We start from the raw sequence: 20,445 nt of genomic DNA on the forward strand, positions 1-20,445 counted from the left end.
AGTATATCTTTTTACATTTCATCAGACGCATAAGATAATGATTTTTAATAAAAATGGTTATCATTGTCCAATAAAAGATCGTACAAAATGCTTTTTACAAACTACACGCAACAAAATCCACAATCGTTGTATACTTACAGTAAATACCAAAACTTTTATACAATTTTACATAATGTTTTTTGATATAACTCTATATTAATTTAATTATAAATGTACTATAATACAATGAATACTCGTGACTAGAAATGTGTTCAAGCAAATGTCACAAAACATAATTTTATTAAGATGAAAATTATTATTAAATTCAGTCTTATTTGCAATTCATTAACATAAAGTAAATCAATTTAATGAGCTTACATCACTCAAATAATATGGAAAACATTTTTAATTGAATAAAAAACTTCTCTACAATTAAGTACACTGTATAATTTTATGAGACAACATGAAATGTGATTTTGTGAATTTTACTATTTCCTTTAATATTTAAAAACTAATAAAATGATTTAAAAGGCGATGAAAAATAAAATTTAATACACAAAACTTTGAAAATCTAATATGAAACATTAATTTGTGGTCATAGAATAAATTTTTGTAACAAACGCCTTCATGTCGTAGTTTGCATCAGGCGTGCCGGCCCATTCGTGTAACAAATATTGCTGGCGTCTAAACTATTAAGATTATAGAAAGATAACTTTTAAAAGCCACTCGGAAATAAAAGGCAAATTACTTTATGTCGGTATTAAATAAGTATAAATAAAAAAAAATCACGACTTAAAAATGTTCTACATTCAAAATTAACTTAAATTCTATTTCGTGTTCTTCACAATGAACGTGTCCTTGATGTTATTTATGTTAGGATGATGTACTCAAATAAACCATAAACAAAACTTCGTTAAACATGAATAAGGAGGGAATAAAACTCTATTTTAAAAATATTATTTTCGAAATCTTACAATTGTATGAGTTGTTTATGTACAATGGGTTATAAATACAACACATTTTTTTTTATCATATTATGTTTGAATTTGTTTCTATTCAAGCACATGTCTCATTAGCTCGTTCACTGAAGGTTTGTGTAGTTGGTGAGGTCCTTGCCAGTCCTGTACATGGAGGAGAGGAAGGGGTCGCGGTTGTGATACTCCTTGCCGGAGCGTGGCCGCAGCGTACTCGTCGGCTGACGGCTTAATCTAAAAAAATTATATTTACAATCAAATATTTGATAAGCGAGATATTCCAAAAAAAAAATTGAAGATGTTAAGGCAATGATATGAAAGCATATAACAATGAATAGTGCCAAAAAGATAATAGAAAAAATAAAGACACATACCTCAGAGCGCTCGGGGTATCGGAAGATGAATGGGATGACGTCAGCGAGAGCGTTTCGATATAGTCCGACATGTCGGACGTGCCACTTGACGTGCTGTGCGTGTCCATTACACCTAAAATAATACCCAATTAAAAAGTTAAATCATACTGTAAAATAATTGACTCTATTCCTGGATTTAATTGAAATTTAGATTTTGCTACCTTTGAACTGCTTTGGTGGTAAAACAGGTACTTCGGCCTCGGCAGAAGAAGATTTAGCAGGAACAGAGGCTTTGTGCACTTGTATCGAGAGATCCCTGAGAGGGTCTGACGACTTTGATTTACGCGGCAATGACGAATGCAAACATCCGGTCAGGTTGCCTCTCATTTTCTTATGAACCATGTAATGATACCGCGAGTGAACAGACGTCATGGGCATTTCAAACTCTTGGAATTCTCCTCCACCGTGTTTCAGTGAACAACTGGACACGCCGGAGTCGTTCGAACTAGACGAGTCCCTGTTACCACCCTTGCATGGCACACTTGAAGACCTTTTGATTTGAGCGTTGTCCATGTGCTTGTTACGTAGATGCGGGATTTCTTTTGAGGAGTTTTCCTCCGACGTTTTGTTTTCCGAGCTAGAGGATTTACAACAGTCGTAACATTCCCTTTCATTGTCGCAGGGCGAAGATATTCGATTATCGATAGCCATGTTTCTTAATGTTTCCAACGAGGAAGAAGTCGCGTGGCTTCCGATACTGCTGTCAAATTCTTTTAAATCTTCTAGTAATCTAGCTGAATCCACAGAACTAGATCGTTTTTGCATGGCTTCTTTGTTGTTGTTAGTAATCTGCCCTCGTGTATTATGTCCAGTGGCACCGCTCAGAGTAGGGATACTTATAGATTTCTCTATCTCTGCTCTATGTAATCTTTGTATAGGATGTTTCAAGCTCTGTGACCAATTGGGATTAGGAGACATTGGAGTGTATCCAGAATTGGTCCCCCTGACTATCTCACATTTTACTTCTCTTGGCGGTTCCATTAATAAATATTCATCACTTTTATTTCTTTTCATTTGTTCATTGGATAAAACTTGTGGATTATGCACACATTTATTACACACACGAGATTTCTTTGGCTGTGTTGTCACCGCGAGATCAATGTTAGCACTTAATGCATCTAGTTCGCTCTGTGTAACTCCTGCTTTTTTCAATAAATCTTTCGCGTTCTCATAAAATTCTAAAGAAAGAGCAAATTCGAGGTTCTCGTAATTTGCGTACGGACCCTCAAACTGTTTGTCGTCTTTAGGTTCTATATTTTGATAATTCACTGATCCTAGTTCATTGCAACAGTCATGTGAACATTCTTTATCAGTTGCCGAACTTTGTCGGTTAGTTTTACGCGATACATCTACAGTTGCGTATATAGCAGTGTCTTCCATCCTATTGTTTTCTGCAACGTCTGTGCTCACCCTTTCAGTATTAGAACTTTTGTTACAATATGGAAGACTAATTAAATTATTCGCCCAGCTAGTGACTTTCTGACAGGGACATTCTACAGGTTGTAAGTTTTCTTCGCATTCAACGATAAGTGGTTTCTTCTTTGAACCAAATTTTAAAATACAACCGCACCTTTTCTTTAAAACAAGGTTACCAGGTGAAGACTTATTTGTGACTTGGAATAAATCTTCTGCTAAGGCTTGTTTTAATCGTTTAGGCGTATCGTAATATTCAGAATTGTCGATCTGAAAACGATTTACATCTTTGAGTTCATACTTGCAAAGTAATAATAACAATTAATTTAAGTCCGGATCTATACCTAAATATAGAAAAAAACATGCTAAGTGATATTTAGATGACTTACCTCGGCATGAGTAGTTTTAGGAACATCATAGTTTTCATAGGGGCCCACTTTATTATTTGTGGAGACACTATCATTGGCGTTACAGCCACAGCTCTGTATCGGTAAAGGCGCCGGCGGTCTCTTTTGATCGAATTGTGCTGGTTTCGGTGGTCGCTTTGGTGGTTGGTCCAGGCAATGACATGTTTCTATATTTTTTCTTATAGTTTTCGGTGTCAAATATTCGGTGCTGTGCGAAGAGTTGTCGGAATTGCTCTCGGGGACAGACTCCATCGTCCAAGCGGGATTGAAGTTTGTATTTGGTGTGAGCGCTACCGTCGACGATCGCGTCATCACGCCGAGCTTTGATATACAAGTGTTGCAGCGTTCTAAGGTAACGTGATCTGCGCCCGTCCACGGTGGCTCGGCACTTATTTGTATTTCGGTTTTTAATTCCTGCTCGGTCAAACCGCGTCTCTCATCGGACGGCCAGGACTGAGGTGGGTCTCCGCAATCTTCACCAAAAAAATTTTCCTCGTAAATACCACTGGCCGAATCCGGCATGGACTGGTCGCCAGCATTATGATCAGATAGACAAGTGTTCGATCGAGATTTACAGCTACGTTCAGCACCTAAAAGTAGAGAAAATGAAAAGAGATGCTTTGTGTATTGATTTGATGAAAACGTTAATTAATTTTTAACAGATCAAATATACTAAACCGGTTCTGGACGCAGCAGGGCGTTGTAGTGACAGGTTGCCTTGCGCAGCCTGGTCGAATGCGTCTGTTATGTCCTGCGCTTGGTCTGTGATGAGGAGATGCAGTCCCTCTCCCTTGCCGCAGTGGGAGCCGCCTTCAAAGCAAAATCGGCCCTCTGCCACTCCATATCGTCTGCCAAAATATATGCCGAGGGTAGATAATACTATTGATAAGATGCAATAACTACTTATGTTTTTAATCTTACCTTAACTGTCCAATTTCCCAGAGGCCCAGCAGGCGCGGCGGTACCCCGCTGGTGAGCGCGAACCTTCTGCCTTGAAGGTGTAGCCTGGCGGGCCCCGCGGGCAGTTTGCGTGTCGCTCCGCCGCCCACCATCACCAGGTATTCCCTGGAGGAGCCGAGCTGGCCGCCCACCTTAACTTGCCACGATATGAGCCTTTCGCGGGTCTCGAACGCGAGTACCACTATGACGTCCTGGCAAATGATAGCGATGGTGTTGGACTCCTTGTCCAGCGTAAAGCCGGACTCGAAGCCGAGAAAGTGCTGCAGCGAGAGAGACGCCTTGGTCTGGCCCTTCTTGTAGCGGTCTTTGGGATCTCTGTATAGTTGCAGGTGAAGACAATCTGAAAATGAAAATATGTTTTATGTAATATTGATTTTATTTATTAAATAATATTAATACGATTTAATATTTCCAATCGCTTGTTTTCTATATTTGATGTTCGCGTAAATAAAAGCTTATTACGTCTGTCAATTTAACATTGACTCTTTGTAAATAAATTTTCTAATTAAGGCCGTTTCATCGGCGCGCCGTGAAACTGCAAAGGGACGCAATAAAAGAACTGACTTTTCTTTTTCGTGAGAAAGAAATCGGGCGACCTTTGTTACCGCAAGTCGCCGGCCTCGTTAACTCCTCAATACTGTAGCTCGAGGAAATAGCACATTCCGATAATTAAGATCGTTCGGATGGCGAAGGAGCCAAGGACCTACTCCTCCCCCCGCCGATAGCTGCCCCCGCCCACGCCCTGCGCGGTCCCAATTACCGACTAGGACTAGTTCAATTAGACTGATGCCACAGAGTAGAAACAATATTGCATAAAAAGCTCCACACCAATTTTTTTAGTGAACAGAATCTTCTAAAATATTTTTACGCCATTTACAACTATGCATCATGTATCATTCCTTATTTACGGAACAATAAATAATTACATGTAAACTGTTAACAAAAAATATGAAGCCATCATTCTCCTAGTAGAACAATATGCAAACACTTCAATGCAATTTTCAATAGATATAAGTTAGCAAATTTTCATTAGAATTCTGTTCTCTGCAGTATTCTGTGGTCGAACGAGGTCGGACTTTTTAGCTGTGGCGGTTCGGAGCGAGTTAAGCCTTAGTGTGCAGCCCGCTCTTGTGAAAATCTCGCGCCGCCACTCCACACGATCGGCTGTTCAATGGTTAATGGATATTTGAGTAAGTTTAAATGCTCCCAAATGAGATTAGTGTGTACGTAAAGATTTCCTACGTATGTGTAGAGCTTAGCTTTGAAGATTTACCATTTAATTTACGTTAGCAATTTATCTGCTTTAAGTAAAGTTGTTATACTAAAAGAATTTATATTTATACATCTTCTACTTAAAATTTAATGTGTTATGAGATGAGTAAATATTTAAATAATTTACTTAAAGTTAAAAAGGTTAGAGAGCAGCGTTATATTGGAAAAGCGATCTCACAATGCTCGCCGCATACCAAATGCCTAGCGAATGTTGAAGATCAATCAGTATCGCAGCGTAGCGTGCACAGCCGTTCCCGAGCGCTCGACTCAACGCCAATGCGACGTCATCCGAGATACCGCTTACTGCAACTCTGCAGCTCTGCAGCTCCGCTTGACTCCGCCCGGAGTCACGTCCCGGCGCTCCCAGTGCTCGTGCCCCGTCACTCGTGACGCTCGACTTTTCGTGCTGGTCGTAAATCACGCGAGATCCAACTGCAGCCCGACAGGGAACGAATACGCGTACTAATGTTGCACATTTTTCATTTTGATTCGTTTCGAAAACCGTTTTAGTGTAGTTTATATTGATTGTATTTATGCCCCGAAGGCTTTACACTAACTTGTGATTTACATTAACATTCGCCTTGTACTAAAGTCAGAGGCGTTATTATCGAAATGATATTACTCAGTACTCAGCTATCGGGGATCACGATCGTAACCATAATACTAATTATCTTTTTCTAGTCTATTCCCTACAAAACTAAAGATAAAAAAATTGAAGCAACCCTGATAAATTTTAAAGAGAGGCTTCAATTCATCCAGTAATTAATATCTATAAAGTTTCTCTTAAACGGAAAGTTAAAGCAAAGAGAGCTGCGATCGCTCTCATGAACGCTACCAAAGGAAATTTCCTCAAAGAAAGCTTAATATCTAGCAACGGTTCAATAAACTCGGTGCTTAAAGCTCGCCGGCCCTCGTAAGCTCGCCTTTAGTTTTTACATCCGCCTTATTTCAGTATAAAGTGTTCCGGAATTTCAAAGCTTAAGTGTTTTTACTATCCATTTGTGAAATAGAAGCACAAATTGTTTCTTTTATTTTCTTTTAAAACGCATTTTAAACAGCAACGATCCATTATAACTAAAGTTTTTAAACTTGCCAGTGAAAAGAAAAAGTTTGATGGCTTGACTGCAACGATACCAGTCCGAAATAGTTGATTATCTCTTCCAACTTTTCACTGAAAATGTTCGTTAATTTGTCACTGTCCCGAGTGATACTTTTTAAAATATGAAAAGCAAACCATAAATAGATACTTGTAAATTATGTATGCAATTAGGATAATCCACTCATGTCCCCGGGGAGCGGAAGTTTAATAAGAGTGTAGTAATTACGGGCCTTCTCGTCCTCAGCTGCGAAATTAATTAATATTCGTTCCATAGTCCTACCCCATGCGCACTAATTTGCGGTTCTCTTTAGCGGAAGCAATATCTTACTGCAATACAGATTAACGACTTATTACGTATTTAATAAAATAATAATAAGCAATTTGCAAAGCTTGCGGCGGCGGCGCGCCTGAGCTGAGAATATTTGCTTATTTGCTTTGTACATTAATTCACAAATGTAAGCCTTTTGTAAAGAGAGATGTTTTGTGACTTCTAAAGAACATGATTTGTCACACTCCGTCATTTATCGCGTTTTGGTATTATGATGGAATTTATTAATATTGGTACAAATGTAACGTAATTTCGGAAAAATCAAGATTTTTTTAAAATGTTTTTCTAAAAGTCTCAGCTATTATAAAACATCGTACTCCGTCAAACTTCAAAGAATGTAGTGAAATGTTGGGTTTAAAGATACTATCAGTTGCGCTACGCCCTATTTTGCTGTAATTCGGCTGCAAGTTGATGAAACTTTTTGATTTGCACAACTTAATGTAAAATGGATGTCATTTTGCTGCACACTTGACCCACACGATTCTGTCGCTCTCTAGTGTGCTCGGCGCGAACTGCGCGATTCAAAGTAGGGTGTATAAAATTACTGCTTTTCATTTTTAAAAAACCAACGGAAGATACATATTAACGTGATGTATTTAGAAAACAACATATTATGTTTACAATGGCAACAAGTTGAGAGAATGAAACAATAAAAATCAGTAAAGCAAACCTAAGGGTGTCAAATGTAATAAATCAGAAACTAGAGAACCCGCGATGATATTGTGTATTTAAGTAAACAGTAACTTTGCAAAATGACAGTTGCATTGCATATGATTTCATTTATTTTTATATTATTTTACTATTACTACATTAAATTTTTCATTTATGTGTATCAGAAAAGACAACAAGGAGGTTTCGAGTCATGAAATAATTGTGCAAAAATTTGGCTTCTAATCTTTGTCAAACGTAACAAACGAATGTAATCTATTTTAATATAACAAAGATAACAATAGAATACAGCTTAGCGGCCAGAAATGATCACTGACATGTAATAAAGTTAATAATAATTTCTTACGAAGCAAATCCTGGACGTAGCTTAATAACTTTGATGAAATATATTCTACAAATTATTATTATCCATAACCTATCACGTGAATCAGATTAGAAGCCCATCTATTATATATAATGAGGTCCAGAAAGTGCGCCAGAGCCGGATTCTACAGCGTAATCTACGCGCACGGTAATATCGTACCGAGACCGGACCGAAGCCCCACTTAAAATGGTACAAGTTATAAGTGACTAGCTGTATTAAGTACATATTTTTGCACATTAAGCGAATAAAAAAAAACATTTTAACTTAATATCTTTGATTTTGTTATTGATCGAATAGAATAGAAATTATGAATACTGAGAACATTAAATCAATAATTAAGTGTATGTAATATATATTATAATTATACATACAACGCATGCTTGTAAACTGGGTCCTTCAATCTCAATGTAATTACTCTGTAACTGAAATTTGATTACGTTCCTGCATTGTTTTGCAAATGCGCAATAAAATAATTTCAATTTATTTTCATCGAAATGTTTTCAATTTACTTTACATATAATTTCCGATATACCAGTAATCTAATTAATTTCTCTGTAATTCAACTTAATCACATATCGATATCGAACCTACATTTTCGCGGTGAAGGTTTTATTGTACAGTAGATTTCAGAATTCTTTATGTAATTAGAACTATAATGTTGTAAATGTTTCATTCATCATTCAAACGTTCTTATGTACTACTTGTTTGTTACTTGTGTAAATAAAGGGAGTACCAATGTAGCTTAGGTTTGTAAAGTATTTCTAAAACGTTTTTAAGAAAATAATGAGAATAGTGAAGGAAAATACAATGGAATATAAAAAAATTCGCTACTCTTCATATATCTGGGTCATACTTAGTAAAGCCTTAGCAAAAAAAGATAAGGGTGAATGTAGATAAAATAATATGGGCAGGAACGAATACGTTCATTACGCGCCTTCTCTCGCCCTTTACGGATTTCCTCTTAATTTTTTTTTATCCGAAGGTCAGTTTTTTATCGAAGTATAATTTGCAATGATTTTCCAACCATAAATTCTTTTCTATTTTCCATTAAATTGTGGGAAAATATCTAGAAATCATTTTGGTGTAAAAGAAAATCAGTTTTTAGAGAATGGTTTTCGAGTCATAAGGCCCAATGCCGTTTTAGTTGTATGGATCTTTACAGGTTCATTAGAACTTAGCTTATTTTTTCGAATGCAATAAAACCGATTTTGTCTTTTATTCGTAATACTGCGACTGATTCAGGATTAACATTAATCCCTAAGGTCACATAATGAGTGTGGCGAGCGACAAATTGCGAGGAAGATATATTTTTTAGTCTTTTTCCACCGTCTAGTCGATGCCAATGTATTTAAATACAATTACATTAGAATAATCAGTACACCCACGAGAGCTATCGGAATTCTTTCTTCTCTAATTTACTCGACGTCGACAAAAGAGAGCAAAGAACAGAACAAAGTTTGAATGAATGGTTCTAAAATGTTTTACCTTCATTTTGCTTCTTTTAAACTTGTTACTTGCTCGTAAAGCGACATTTTAGCACAAGTATTTCTTTCTTAAACTTCGATGAATATCAAAACATTGCAAAGTAAACATAAACGTAATTCAGAGTCTAGAAACATAGTATAATTCATCGAGTCGCGAACGATCATACGCAAGAATAAACTGCAAAAATAATTTGGTCGTTATTTGCTTAGGATAAAGAAGCTTCGATGCTGAGGTTTTTTCGGCGCCGCGGGCGTAGACCGCACAAGATAAATCTGCGCCGTCCTTTACAAACAATGCTTTTGAGGGATATTAATGCTCCTCCCCAGAGATCTTCTGATATCTTTTTCGTTATTCATTCTTTTGACAGGCGCGAAATAGATGCGAATAATTCGATACTTCGTCGTCGAAGGGTTTGTTTGGAGCTGAGCCGTTCACTTTATTAATGATATTGGTTTGATGTCGCGATAGACTTTGTTGTATTCAAACAAATATGTAACCTAATATTATACTTATAACATAATGTTGATTTTTTTATAAAAAACGATACAATCAGTGAGTTAATGCACACGTAGACCAGCCGATGACAATGACGTCACAAAACTTTGTTGTGTTCATTGTTTTATGCAACAAGTTCAATTATTTTCATAATGTATGTTTTTGTAGTGAAACAGTCTGCTCTTAACTGAACAAGGTAATTATTTTGAAAGTCACTTTTCAGAAGTAAAAAATATTATTTTAAAATATTAGGTCCTTACATATGAAATTGGCGTTTTTCGTACTGGCCACTTTAATCACGAATTTCTCCTCTTTGGTAAGGAATTCCAAATTCAAATTTGTACAGCTATAGACTCATGTATTTGTGGTTCGATGACCGTCATTCTATGTTTTTTTTCTTCTGTTTTTTTCTGTTTGCGTCACTCATTTTACAAAATGGAAAACTTAAAATATCGCATTATTTACGAGTACGAGTTCCGCCGTGGTGCCGCCCACTAGTGCTGCGGAAACGACTCGAAGGGTGAATGATGTGTATGGCGGTCGTGTTGCAAAAGAAAACACAGTTCGTTTTTGGTTCCAACGTTTTCGTTCTGGAAATTTCGATCTGCAGAACAAGCCCCGTGGACGGCCTGAGACTCAAGTTGATAATGAAGAGTTGAAGGCCATTGTGGAAGCGGATCCATCGCAAACCACGTCCGAGTTAGCTGCAGGCTGCGATGTTAGTGATAAAACTGTTTTAATTCACATGAAGCAAATTGGGAAGATTAAAAAGCTTGAAAGGTGGGTACCTCACGAATTGACTGAAGCAAACCGGCAAACGCGCGTCGACTGTTGCGTTACATTACTAAACCGGCACAATAATGAAGGTATTTTAAACCGAATCATTACCTGTGATGAAAAATGGGTTCTTTACGATAATCGGAAGCGCTCAGCGCAATGGTTGTATCCTGGCCAGCCAGCCAAATCCTGCCCCAAGCGAAAATTAACCCCAAAAAAGTTACTTGTAAGCGTTTGGTGGACTAGTGCCGGTATTGTTCATTACAGTTTTCTCAAATCTGGCCAGACTATTACGGCTGATGTCTATTGTCAGCAATTGCAAACCATGATGGAAAAGCTAGCGGCTAAACAACCTAGGCTGGTCAATCGCTCCACGCCACTGCTGCTTCACGACAACGCTAGACCACACACTGCGCAACAGAGGGCTACTAAATTAGAAGAGCTTCAATTGGAAAGTCTAAGACATCCTCCGTACTCCCCGGACCTTGCTCCAACAGATTACCATTTTTTTCGAAATTTGGAGAACTTCTTGCAAGGGAAAAAATTCAACTCCGATGGGGCAGTCCAAATCGCCTTCAAAGATTTTATTGATTCCCGTCCGACTGATTTTTTTAGTAAAGGGATCAATGAACTACCTATGAGATGGCAAAAGTGCATAGAAAATAATGGTGCATACTTTGATTAATTAAATATATTATATTAAAAAATAATCGACTTTTTGTTCCTCCCATACAAAACGCCAATTTCATATGTAAGGACCTAATATAACTTCATTTAAAATTACATGACATATTTAGTTGTCATTTAATTAATGTAAGCGAAATGAGGATCCGCGTAGAGTCGTAGCGGCGTAGCGAAGTAGCGTAGCGCTACGTGAGTCATTTGCTTAAATGAATATGCGCACGATGTTCCGGCGAGGTATCACTGTAAGTAATGGATTTGAGAAGGAATTTCATCAACATCACTTTTTAATTAAAATGTTCTTCAACAATGTTTCAGCTTTCAAGTTAACTAAACTCGGGCCTGCGGGATGACCTCGAATTTATAGTTGGGTTTGAATACTATTGTATTACGTATTAGTCATGGCATAATTTTTTTTCATTTTCTATCAGTAAACCTGTATGAGATATCGAAACTAAAATTATTGAAACATCTAACAAAAATGCTAAAGTACAACTCCAGTTCTCGTTCTCTTTTACTTCAACAGAGCCACGAAGTAAACGTTAAGTGCTTACTCAAGCGATACCTGTGTATTTACTTGCCGCCGCCACCGCCGATGCCGCGTCAGCCATCACGTCAGTGTTAGCCCGCCCGGCCGAAACCGGGACGTAAATGTAAATGGGACAACAGATGACGCCCGCTTGCAATTGTCGCTTGTTTGCTTTATACGTGGTACTTCGTTACACGATTGAGACGCCATATTGTTTTATTCCATATTTATTGTTTGAGCCTTCATACAATTAATATGTGTGAAACCACATCATGCTAATAGGTGGTCAAAATATTTATAGTTGTTTTTTCTGTGAGACATATACTTTTGAAAACAAATTTATTTTTATTGTGGAAAGTTACACGAGAGTTAAAAGCTGATTACATAAACGCCAGAACAATTACGTGTACATCAATATAACGCTTTATCCACGAGTTAAACATAATCTCTACTTAGTCACCGAAGTCAATGATGCAGTGTATTAGGGTAGAGTTGTCTCTACACTAATACACTGCATGATTAACAACAAATCATTGCCACACTCATTGCTCAGTCCCGTAATAATGAAGTACTAATGTAATATACGTTCTACTACAGTACTACAGTGTAGAGCAAACTTGTTGATTGATAATTCAGTCATCAGTCAGCTTTGTTGTACTGAAGACGCTTCAATGTTCTTCATAAAAATTTTCACTTATCAGATTTGCAATTTTAGTCTTAATCGGTATCCTTTTTTTAAATAACTAACATACTAACTAGCTGTGGCCTGCAACTCCGTCCGTGCGGGATAAAAAAAAAAACTTAACTAAACTTATTAGCATCCTTTGTGTTCTTCCTGACTGTGTTCTACATCTATACCAAATTTCATCGAGATCTCTGCAGTCGTTCTGGAATTACCTTGTAACAAACCCATCTTAACATTCAAATTTATAATATTAGTAACATGGAGGGTCCATAATTCCTTGACTTTCACGTATATTGATTATTTCTATTATCACATAATGTTCAATTTGCAGTGATATTAATGTAAGCCGCCTTGTTTGTGTTGTCGTCGGGTAGAGATCTCCTATGATATATCCCACGAAGCCTCGTAAATCAAGCGATTAATGTTTGGAGATTAAGTTAATAGGTCATGTCGGCGAATCTCTGCGGCTAATGGCTTCGGAGCGGAGTGTAATAGGATTAGAGCAAACGTTCAGTTTGTCATAACCAAATAATATCGCGCACATTATCTCAGACCGATTATGGAGATGAAGGGGGATTGCGACGATCATTCCATTTGTCATAGACGTTCCATTTTGATACACATAATGGATGTGGTAGTTTTTTGTTTAAAATTTATTTTTAGTTTCAAAGTCAAAGTTAAAATGTTGGTAATCAAAAACTCTTAATTCCATAAGTAATGCATTTTTTTGTCAAAAATTATTATTTATTTATTTCAATTGACTTTCTATTAGAATTAATATTAAAACTTCAACAAGAATGTTAAGAAATGGAAATAACGGAAAACTTTTCTTACATTCGAAGAAAAATATAGATGAAAAAAATTGTGACAAAAGTTAAATGTGATAAATCTAGACATAAGGATAATGCATCATGTTAAATCTATGTCTGTGGCCTGTAGGATCTTAGTCTGTGCCGCGGCCACGTTATCTCCTTCAAAGGCTAAGCACTCCGTCACCAATCTTAATGTGCTTATAAAATTTACCCTTCTCCCCATTTTATATTTTATTCCTTTGTGTTTGTGACAGGAAAAAGGTCTCGCTTTGTCTTTGTATATTTTTCAAGTATACGAATATAATAACAGACGCGCCGCAACGGATACTGATTTCATGTAACGAGGGAATCGTTAGACAAATCCTTTGTGTTAGAAATATAACGTATTTTTGTCGTTTTTTTTTATAATCTCTATATTTGTAAGAATACGGAGAGCTGAAGCTCTCCGTATTCTTCAATCAATAGGTATGGGAATACTTTTATAATAAATATCATTTTCATATAATTTGACCTATCCATTATAGGTAACAGGTTAAAAGGTGAAAAAATAGAGAATTATTCGACATCGTAGAGAATTTTGAAATCTTACATAAATATTTTTACTAAGAAAGATAAATAATAATAATCAATCCATTTATTTTTTATCTCAATTATTGGCATCGATATGCACAAGCCTAATAATAGTCTACCCAGAGCCAGTCACAGTCACATCTCCGTGAAAGTGATTGAAGTCTCCCTTCAATTATGATATTTAATAAAAGGTTTTGTTTCGTAAGACAATCGTTTGTTGTTGGATTAACCCACGCTTCCATAACTCGCGTCAAAGGCGACGCCAGCGCTCGGGGCTCGGGGTGGCCGCTTTGAACACCTGCCCACCAAAGCGAAGAAGCGAAAGCAATTCTTTTGATGAAAGAGAAACTGACATCGACACAATTTTAATTGGTTCGCATTCAAAACGTCAAAATTACCGTATAATCAATTGAAAGAAAACATTAATTTGTTCGACGTTTTTATACCTACGAAATATGTCTATAAAATCTTTCTATCACATCACGTATAAATTTTTGTAAGGATTTCTTCCTTTACACTATATATTGGATTGTATTGAGAGGGTACATTCGTTATCCGACGAATGCAAGGGGTGAAATGTCGAACTGGCAACGTTTTAAACCCCAAGCCATTTCACCCTCGACATTTATTTATAACCGAGGAAAACCTTTCACAAAATTTAGTAAAAGGTGAAATAACTAAAAGTAGGTATGAAAAAGTAGTACAAAAAGAATTTGATTTGAAATTGATTCGAAAGGATAATTTAAAATGAGGATAATATTAGTAAAAAATTATGTAGAAAATTATCGAAAATGTTTACTTCATTTCATAAGTTTATCGTTTATGTAAAGTTGCTACGTAACAAGACATTATGCATGCACGATGCATACAACGGCTCACAGACAAGGCGCGGGGGAGAACTGAACTGCAATGAAGTTTGCATGTTTAGCTGCAGGGCTTAATCTGTTGTAGTTTTACATCAATTACTCGAGCATGAATATAGACCTTGTACATCAATAATATTGTATCAACATTCCACAATTATTAAGGTGTCTTTTTAGACACTTTTTATTTAATTTTAATTTTACAGCTCCTATGCTGTGTCTGTATAAAAAAACGAACAGACTGGAAGCGAACAATACGATTGGAAGCACGTCTTTAAAAAAGTGTTCTTTGTGCTGCCATCTATTGTATATAAGAAACATAATAGACATCTACCGGCACGGGCGTGAATGGATTTTGTTTTGTTTTAGTATATGCTTGTATCCATAGATGGCGCTGATGTTTTAGAAGCGCTGTCTTCTGGCAGTTTGTGAAACTGAGAATCCTGAAATAGTCCTACCATTTGATGCCAGATGGCGCTAAAAATGTTTATATCACCGAGGTAACTTGTTATTTTATGTCATTAAATAAGGTTGATAAAAAATAGGTGTCGTGTCGATTTGTTTAGCTTGACAATTTTTTAATTTGTGTAAATTTGGTTTAGTCAAACATTAAAATGGTGGGTTCAGTCTTTTTTAATGTAAATTTCAACGTAAATAAATGTTGATTTGTATAATAATTGACCAAAACTTTAGATTTCAACCGATTTTGTGCATTGTTTTAGCGATAAAAAAGAGTTTTTTTTTCTTCATAAATTAACTGCTTTCGCTTCTAGGAATTCTGATTTCTGAGTTGGCCGCATCGGTGCCGAATCCAAGACGAAGTTTTTAAACAACTGGCGCACAAAAATAACTTCCAACAACTCTCGCCCGATGTGCTGCGATCATTTTAATTAAATACGTTTCAAAGTTCATCCGTTACTTGAGATATAATTGACTTTTCTCTGGCGTTTTCTGTTCTTCAAGTTAAAACTGTTTCCATTTAATTAACTTAATGTAAAAGTGATATTTTTGCACTGTTACATTTATATGAGTTATATTTGAATCTCGTTATTTATATGAGAATAAACTATGCATATACATAATTTAAGCTGATATTAAAAGTTAATAACATTGCTTTATATACATTAGTTGCAAAAAGATAATATGTAACTACATAAATAAAACCAGCCCGGTATTACATTTTGCTCATTGAATAAAATTCCTGCCCTCTACCGAGAGATGTGTGCAACTGCTGTGAAAAATCACGAACAACCAAAATGTGAAATATGTTTATCAAAATGTTTTGTAGATGGCGCTGTTGTTAAATTATAAAATTTTTGACTAGTGCTATTAAGGTATTCATTTTTTATTGTAATTTTAGTGCAAAACTTTGTTTGTTAGTTTTTCTTACTTTTTGGTCAGCTATTCTTTTAATTATTTATTTTGTATATTTTGATTACAGTGTGGAATTTCTAATAAGGAACAAATATGAAAGCACCTGAATCGAAGACAATGAAATTCCTTTTTTTCTATCAAACATTGCAGTACCAGAAAATCCGTTTAAACTATGGATTGGCTCGAGAGTGACTCTGGCGTTGGGATTGCTTCGGCAGAAGTTTTATTTATGACCCACAGGGCGGCGGGCGAGTGCCGCGACGCGCTGCAAATTGGGAATGCCCTTCGATTGATTCCTTTTTCGCACTCCGCCTCCTCTTTTTATTCACCAGACGGTTTCATTAAGGATCCATTGTTCGGTCGTATTGTCTAAAGATGAAAAGTTTATCTGTTATTGTATAAATTTGGTGGAAATAGAATTTGGCGGAAAAACGGAACCGAAATCAGTTTCTGGCATTTGTATTTTTGTGAAGTAAAGTAATAATGTAATCTTTGTTACGTTATTATAAATTAATGAACTGATACGTTACCGTTAAGTTACCGGTAATCCACCTTATTCCTGTATTACCGAAATAAGGAGTTAGAATTACCGATAAAAATCTTTTAATTGTGAACAACCTTAGAACATTAACTAAAAGATTTTTAAAAAGTCATCTACTAATTAAGGAACTAAATAAAATTACCTTTGACGTCTCCTTATCCGTTATAGATTGACGTTGTGAGCGGAGGAGCGGCGTCCTACGGCGTTTTACGGCGCGGCCTTCCGTACTATCTCGCTTTACAAGGTCTATTATTGGATATTTGGTTAAGGAGATTTGAATTAAGAATTAAAATAGTAGTTAATATGATAACTTGATCTCCCTATGGTTCGTATTAATTAATTAAAATATTTTTAGTAACGTCTACTGCTATGAAAAACTTAATTTTAATAGCATTTTGTACCATGGTTTAGATACATCATGGCCGCCCTAGCGTTCGGCGCGGCTCCCGGCGGAAACTTTCCTGTCTGTCTGTGTGTCTTACTGCCTACTTCTCTCGACTCTGTTTGTCTTGCCGAAATGTAAACCGCCTGATATCTGCGGCGATGAGTTTTATTTGTGTTGCCAACAAATTATCTTATTTCCAATTACAAGTTTGATGAAAAGGAAACATCGATATTAGTAGTAACGTCTTCATACATAAGCGAAAAATTTTATTAAAATAATTGTAATTTAATACCGGAAAAAATTTAATTACTTATACACTACACTGTAAGTGTAAGTGTGTCGTTTAATTTGTCCCATATAGGACGACTGGGATAAGATCCCGCAATTTACGTACAGTGAGCTAAACATCTCATCACTGTGCCGTCAGTGTTTAATGTGCGCTTGTTCATTTAGATTAGTTTTAACATTGTTCAGTGTCCGTATTGTTTTTCGCAATAATGTATACAAGAATGTAAATACTTTAAAACAATTTGTTCTGTATCGTTAGGACGCGGGGATTCAAAGGAGATATTTTCCAACTCTTAGCTTCTTACAATATCGTTCAAACTCTTAACGAGGAAAAACCTATAGAAATAATCAAGCATATTGTGAAATAAATTACTATCTCGGTTTAAGATTTAAATTTGCGATACATGGAAACGGATTATCGCCTTGTTTATTTGAACAATAAAATAACCCAGTAAAATGTTTTAATCCTCTTTGTCAGATACCTTTAGAGGTTATTTTTTGTTAATTGTATTGCGTAACTAGATCTTTTTATTTACAACTAGCGACCCGCCCCGGCTTCGCACGGGTGCAATGCAAAATATACCTACTACAGAATAAATGCACAATTTATTTAAGGTACTTAAATGGATAAGGATTAATGCTGTATTGTTTAAAATCACTTCGTAAAAGAATAAAAATGGTTATGCTGGGTTATCCCTAAGAGATAGACATATACCATCGGGGACTTTTTTGTTGAACTTTTTAAGGTGAACAATACTGTAGTACATTATTTTGATCTATCTCGTAGGGTTCAGCCAGCGTTTGCAATATAAGCGCAAAAAAACGTGCTTATTTACGACATCACATTAGAAACCTTTAAATTTATCAGTGTTTCTCTACTATATTATGCATTTATTATACATACAAACCTTCCTTAAGAATCACTCTATCTATTAAAAAAAACCGCGTCAAAATCCGTTGCGTAGTTTTAAAGATCTAAGCATACATACGGACATACAGCGAAAGCGACTTTGTTTTATACTATGTATATTGATTGATGTCAAGAATTTATCTGTTAAAGATTATGAAAAAGTAATAAAATGAATAAATACTGGACTTAGATTCCCGTTAATTTCACGATAAAATTAAACTTAGCAAAACTTTCTACAAGTTATGCAATAAATGGCGGGAGCTTGTATCTTGATAATAAAATTAAAAATTCTGAGCCGCAAGATAAGATCCCTCGTATTTCCGATCGAGAGGCTTCATGGCGCGTAGGGGCAGGAGGAGGCGGCGGGGGGAGTTTTCGTCAAAGGGTTAACCCGACGGGGTATTAAGTCGCGTAAAATTAATTTGCAACTTTTATCATAAATGTTTATCGCAGAAGTAAACGTAGCGTGATCGCGCGGGGAACACTCAGAGAGATTCATTCTATTGTGAAGATTTGAAAACAATTTTTAATCTGGGAGTTAATTTTCAATTGCTGTGTAATTCAGCCGGAACTATTTTTAGCTGTTCAGTATTTACAAAGGTAATTTGTCATGTGTGACGTCACGCGTTCATTATATAAATTGCAAGCCGCGAGAAGGACGATATTTTACGCTAAGTACGCGGTATCATTCTCAGTGTACGTGTTTATAAGCGAGATTTCTGCGCTAAAAAGCGGTAAACACAAAGACATAACTCAATGGCCGCAATCGCATTAAGGAAATTGTTCGTCCATAAATCATTTTCGAGCGGCGTTCGGACAAGCGGAAAATTATCGAAACAATCACTCAAAAAAATCACTATCACAAAAACGCTCGTCCTATATTTTCTGCCCGCCGCGTTGTCACCTTTTATTGTTGTTTACTACAATTACATACATAAATATAGAGATTGACTTTTCTGTGTTCTTTATACAATATGTGAAATAAAATGCGATACCTCGCCACGTCGCACAAATAACTATTATAGATCCATCAGGGCATGGCGACAACGAGCGCGACGCAAACGAAATCAATTCGGATTTCCTCACTTCACCCAGTTTCCGAACGGAAAACTTTTTTTATTTGTCACCCGCAAGTGACTTTGACGAAGGGAATAAGTTTAGAATAAAACTCTGTCGGGAGCCGCCCGCTCTCGCACCTACGCACAAACAGATTTATAACTCAAGGTACGACTTTTGAACTAGTTCCGAGTTTGAATGAAACTCGGAAATCGTTAGCACATACTTTTTTGCAGTTTTGCCTGAATTTATTTCTTTTCGATTGCTATATGTAAAGGTGTACCAAAGTAACATAGCGGCAGTTGAAATAGTCGTAAGAAATATGCAATTAGATACTATTCAAATTTCATGAAGATTCAAAAGAAAGTGAAAAACAAATGAAGTATGTGTACACTTTTTATAGTGAAACATTTGAATAAATTACACAATACATATCGTTTCCGTAAACTTAATTCTATAACGTGCGTTCCAGTAAGTAAGCTTTGCATTCTCACTAATTGAGATCATTTACAATAAAACTTGAAATTGAGAGAAATGGAATCGAAATTCAATTCGTCGATTCAGCTATGTTCATCCGAATTCGAGCGGAGACTGCGGTCTCGTTAGGGCCCCGCTGTCCGTGGGAACTGATCAAGCCACTTCGCACTGGATCGTATTGGATCGCACTGGATCACACCGGTTCGCATCGGGTCGCGGCGGGAGGAGCTACGCAAATGTATTGAAAGCGAATGCGAATAGATCGACGCTAACGAGTCTGGTTTTGTACCATTGATTTTTCCACGTCGTCTTTACTCTCGTCCGCCATCGCTGATATTTAAAAGATATGAAATAAATTACAACTATGTTTTTGGAATAGCTATTTTTAGTCGGTTTTATTATGACTATAAATCGCATTTACTGGATACAATAAGAAAGAGTTAAATACTTTAATATGATGCGATAGAATTTCTAAGCAACGCAATGATGCAGTTGTGTTTTATTTTTGTAACAAAAGTGTATATAAAATAATCTTTACCAAATATTTTGTTATGAACAATCTGCCGTACTAAGGGTACTGGACCCCATCTCAAAACTTTCTATAACATCCAACTTCGCTTTCATCGGCGAGTGGCAAAG

General features: G+C 36.3%; 1 protein-coding gene across 1 annotated transcript; it reads right to left on the minus strand.

Annotated features, from left to right (window-relative positions):
• Positions 1-1,053: 1,053 nt before the first annotated feature.
• On the minus strand, positions 1,054-20,134 carry LOC106714361. The gene is made up of 7 exons (XM_045681348.1): positions 20,080-20,134; positions 4,108-4,486; positions 3,865-4,034; positions 3,169-3,776; positions 1,528-3,049; positions 1,328-1,439; positions 1,054-1,187 (listed from the first exon to the last, which is right to left on the minus strand). The coding sequence occupies exons 1-7, from the start codon at positions 20,132-20,134 to the stop codon at positions 1,061-1,063; spliced, it is 2,973 nt and encodes a 990-aa protein (XP_045537304.1). The 3' UTR covers positions 1,054-1,060.
• Positions 20,135-20,445: the final 311 nt, after the last annotated feature.

This window comes from Papilio machaon, chromosome 15 (assembly GCF_912999745.1).
Source record: "Papilio machaon chromosome 15, ilPapMach1.1, whole genome shotgun sequence".
NCBI classification, from domain to species: domain Eukaryota; kingdom Metazoa; phylum Arthropoda; class Insecta; order Lepidoptera; family Papilionidae; genus Papilio; species Papilio machaon.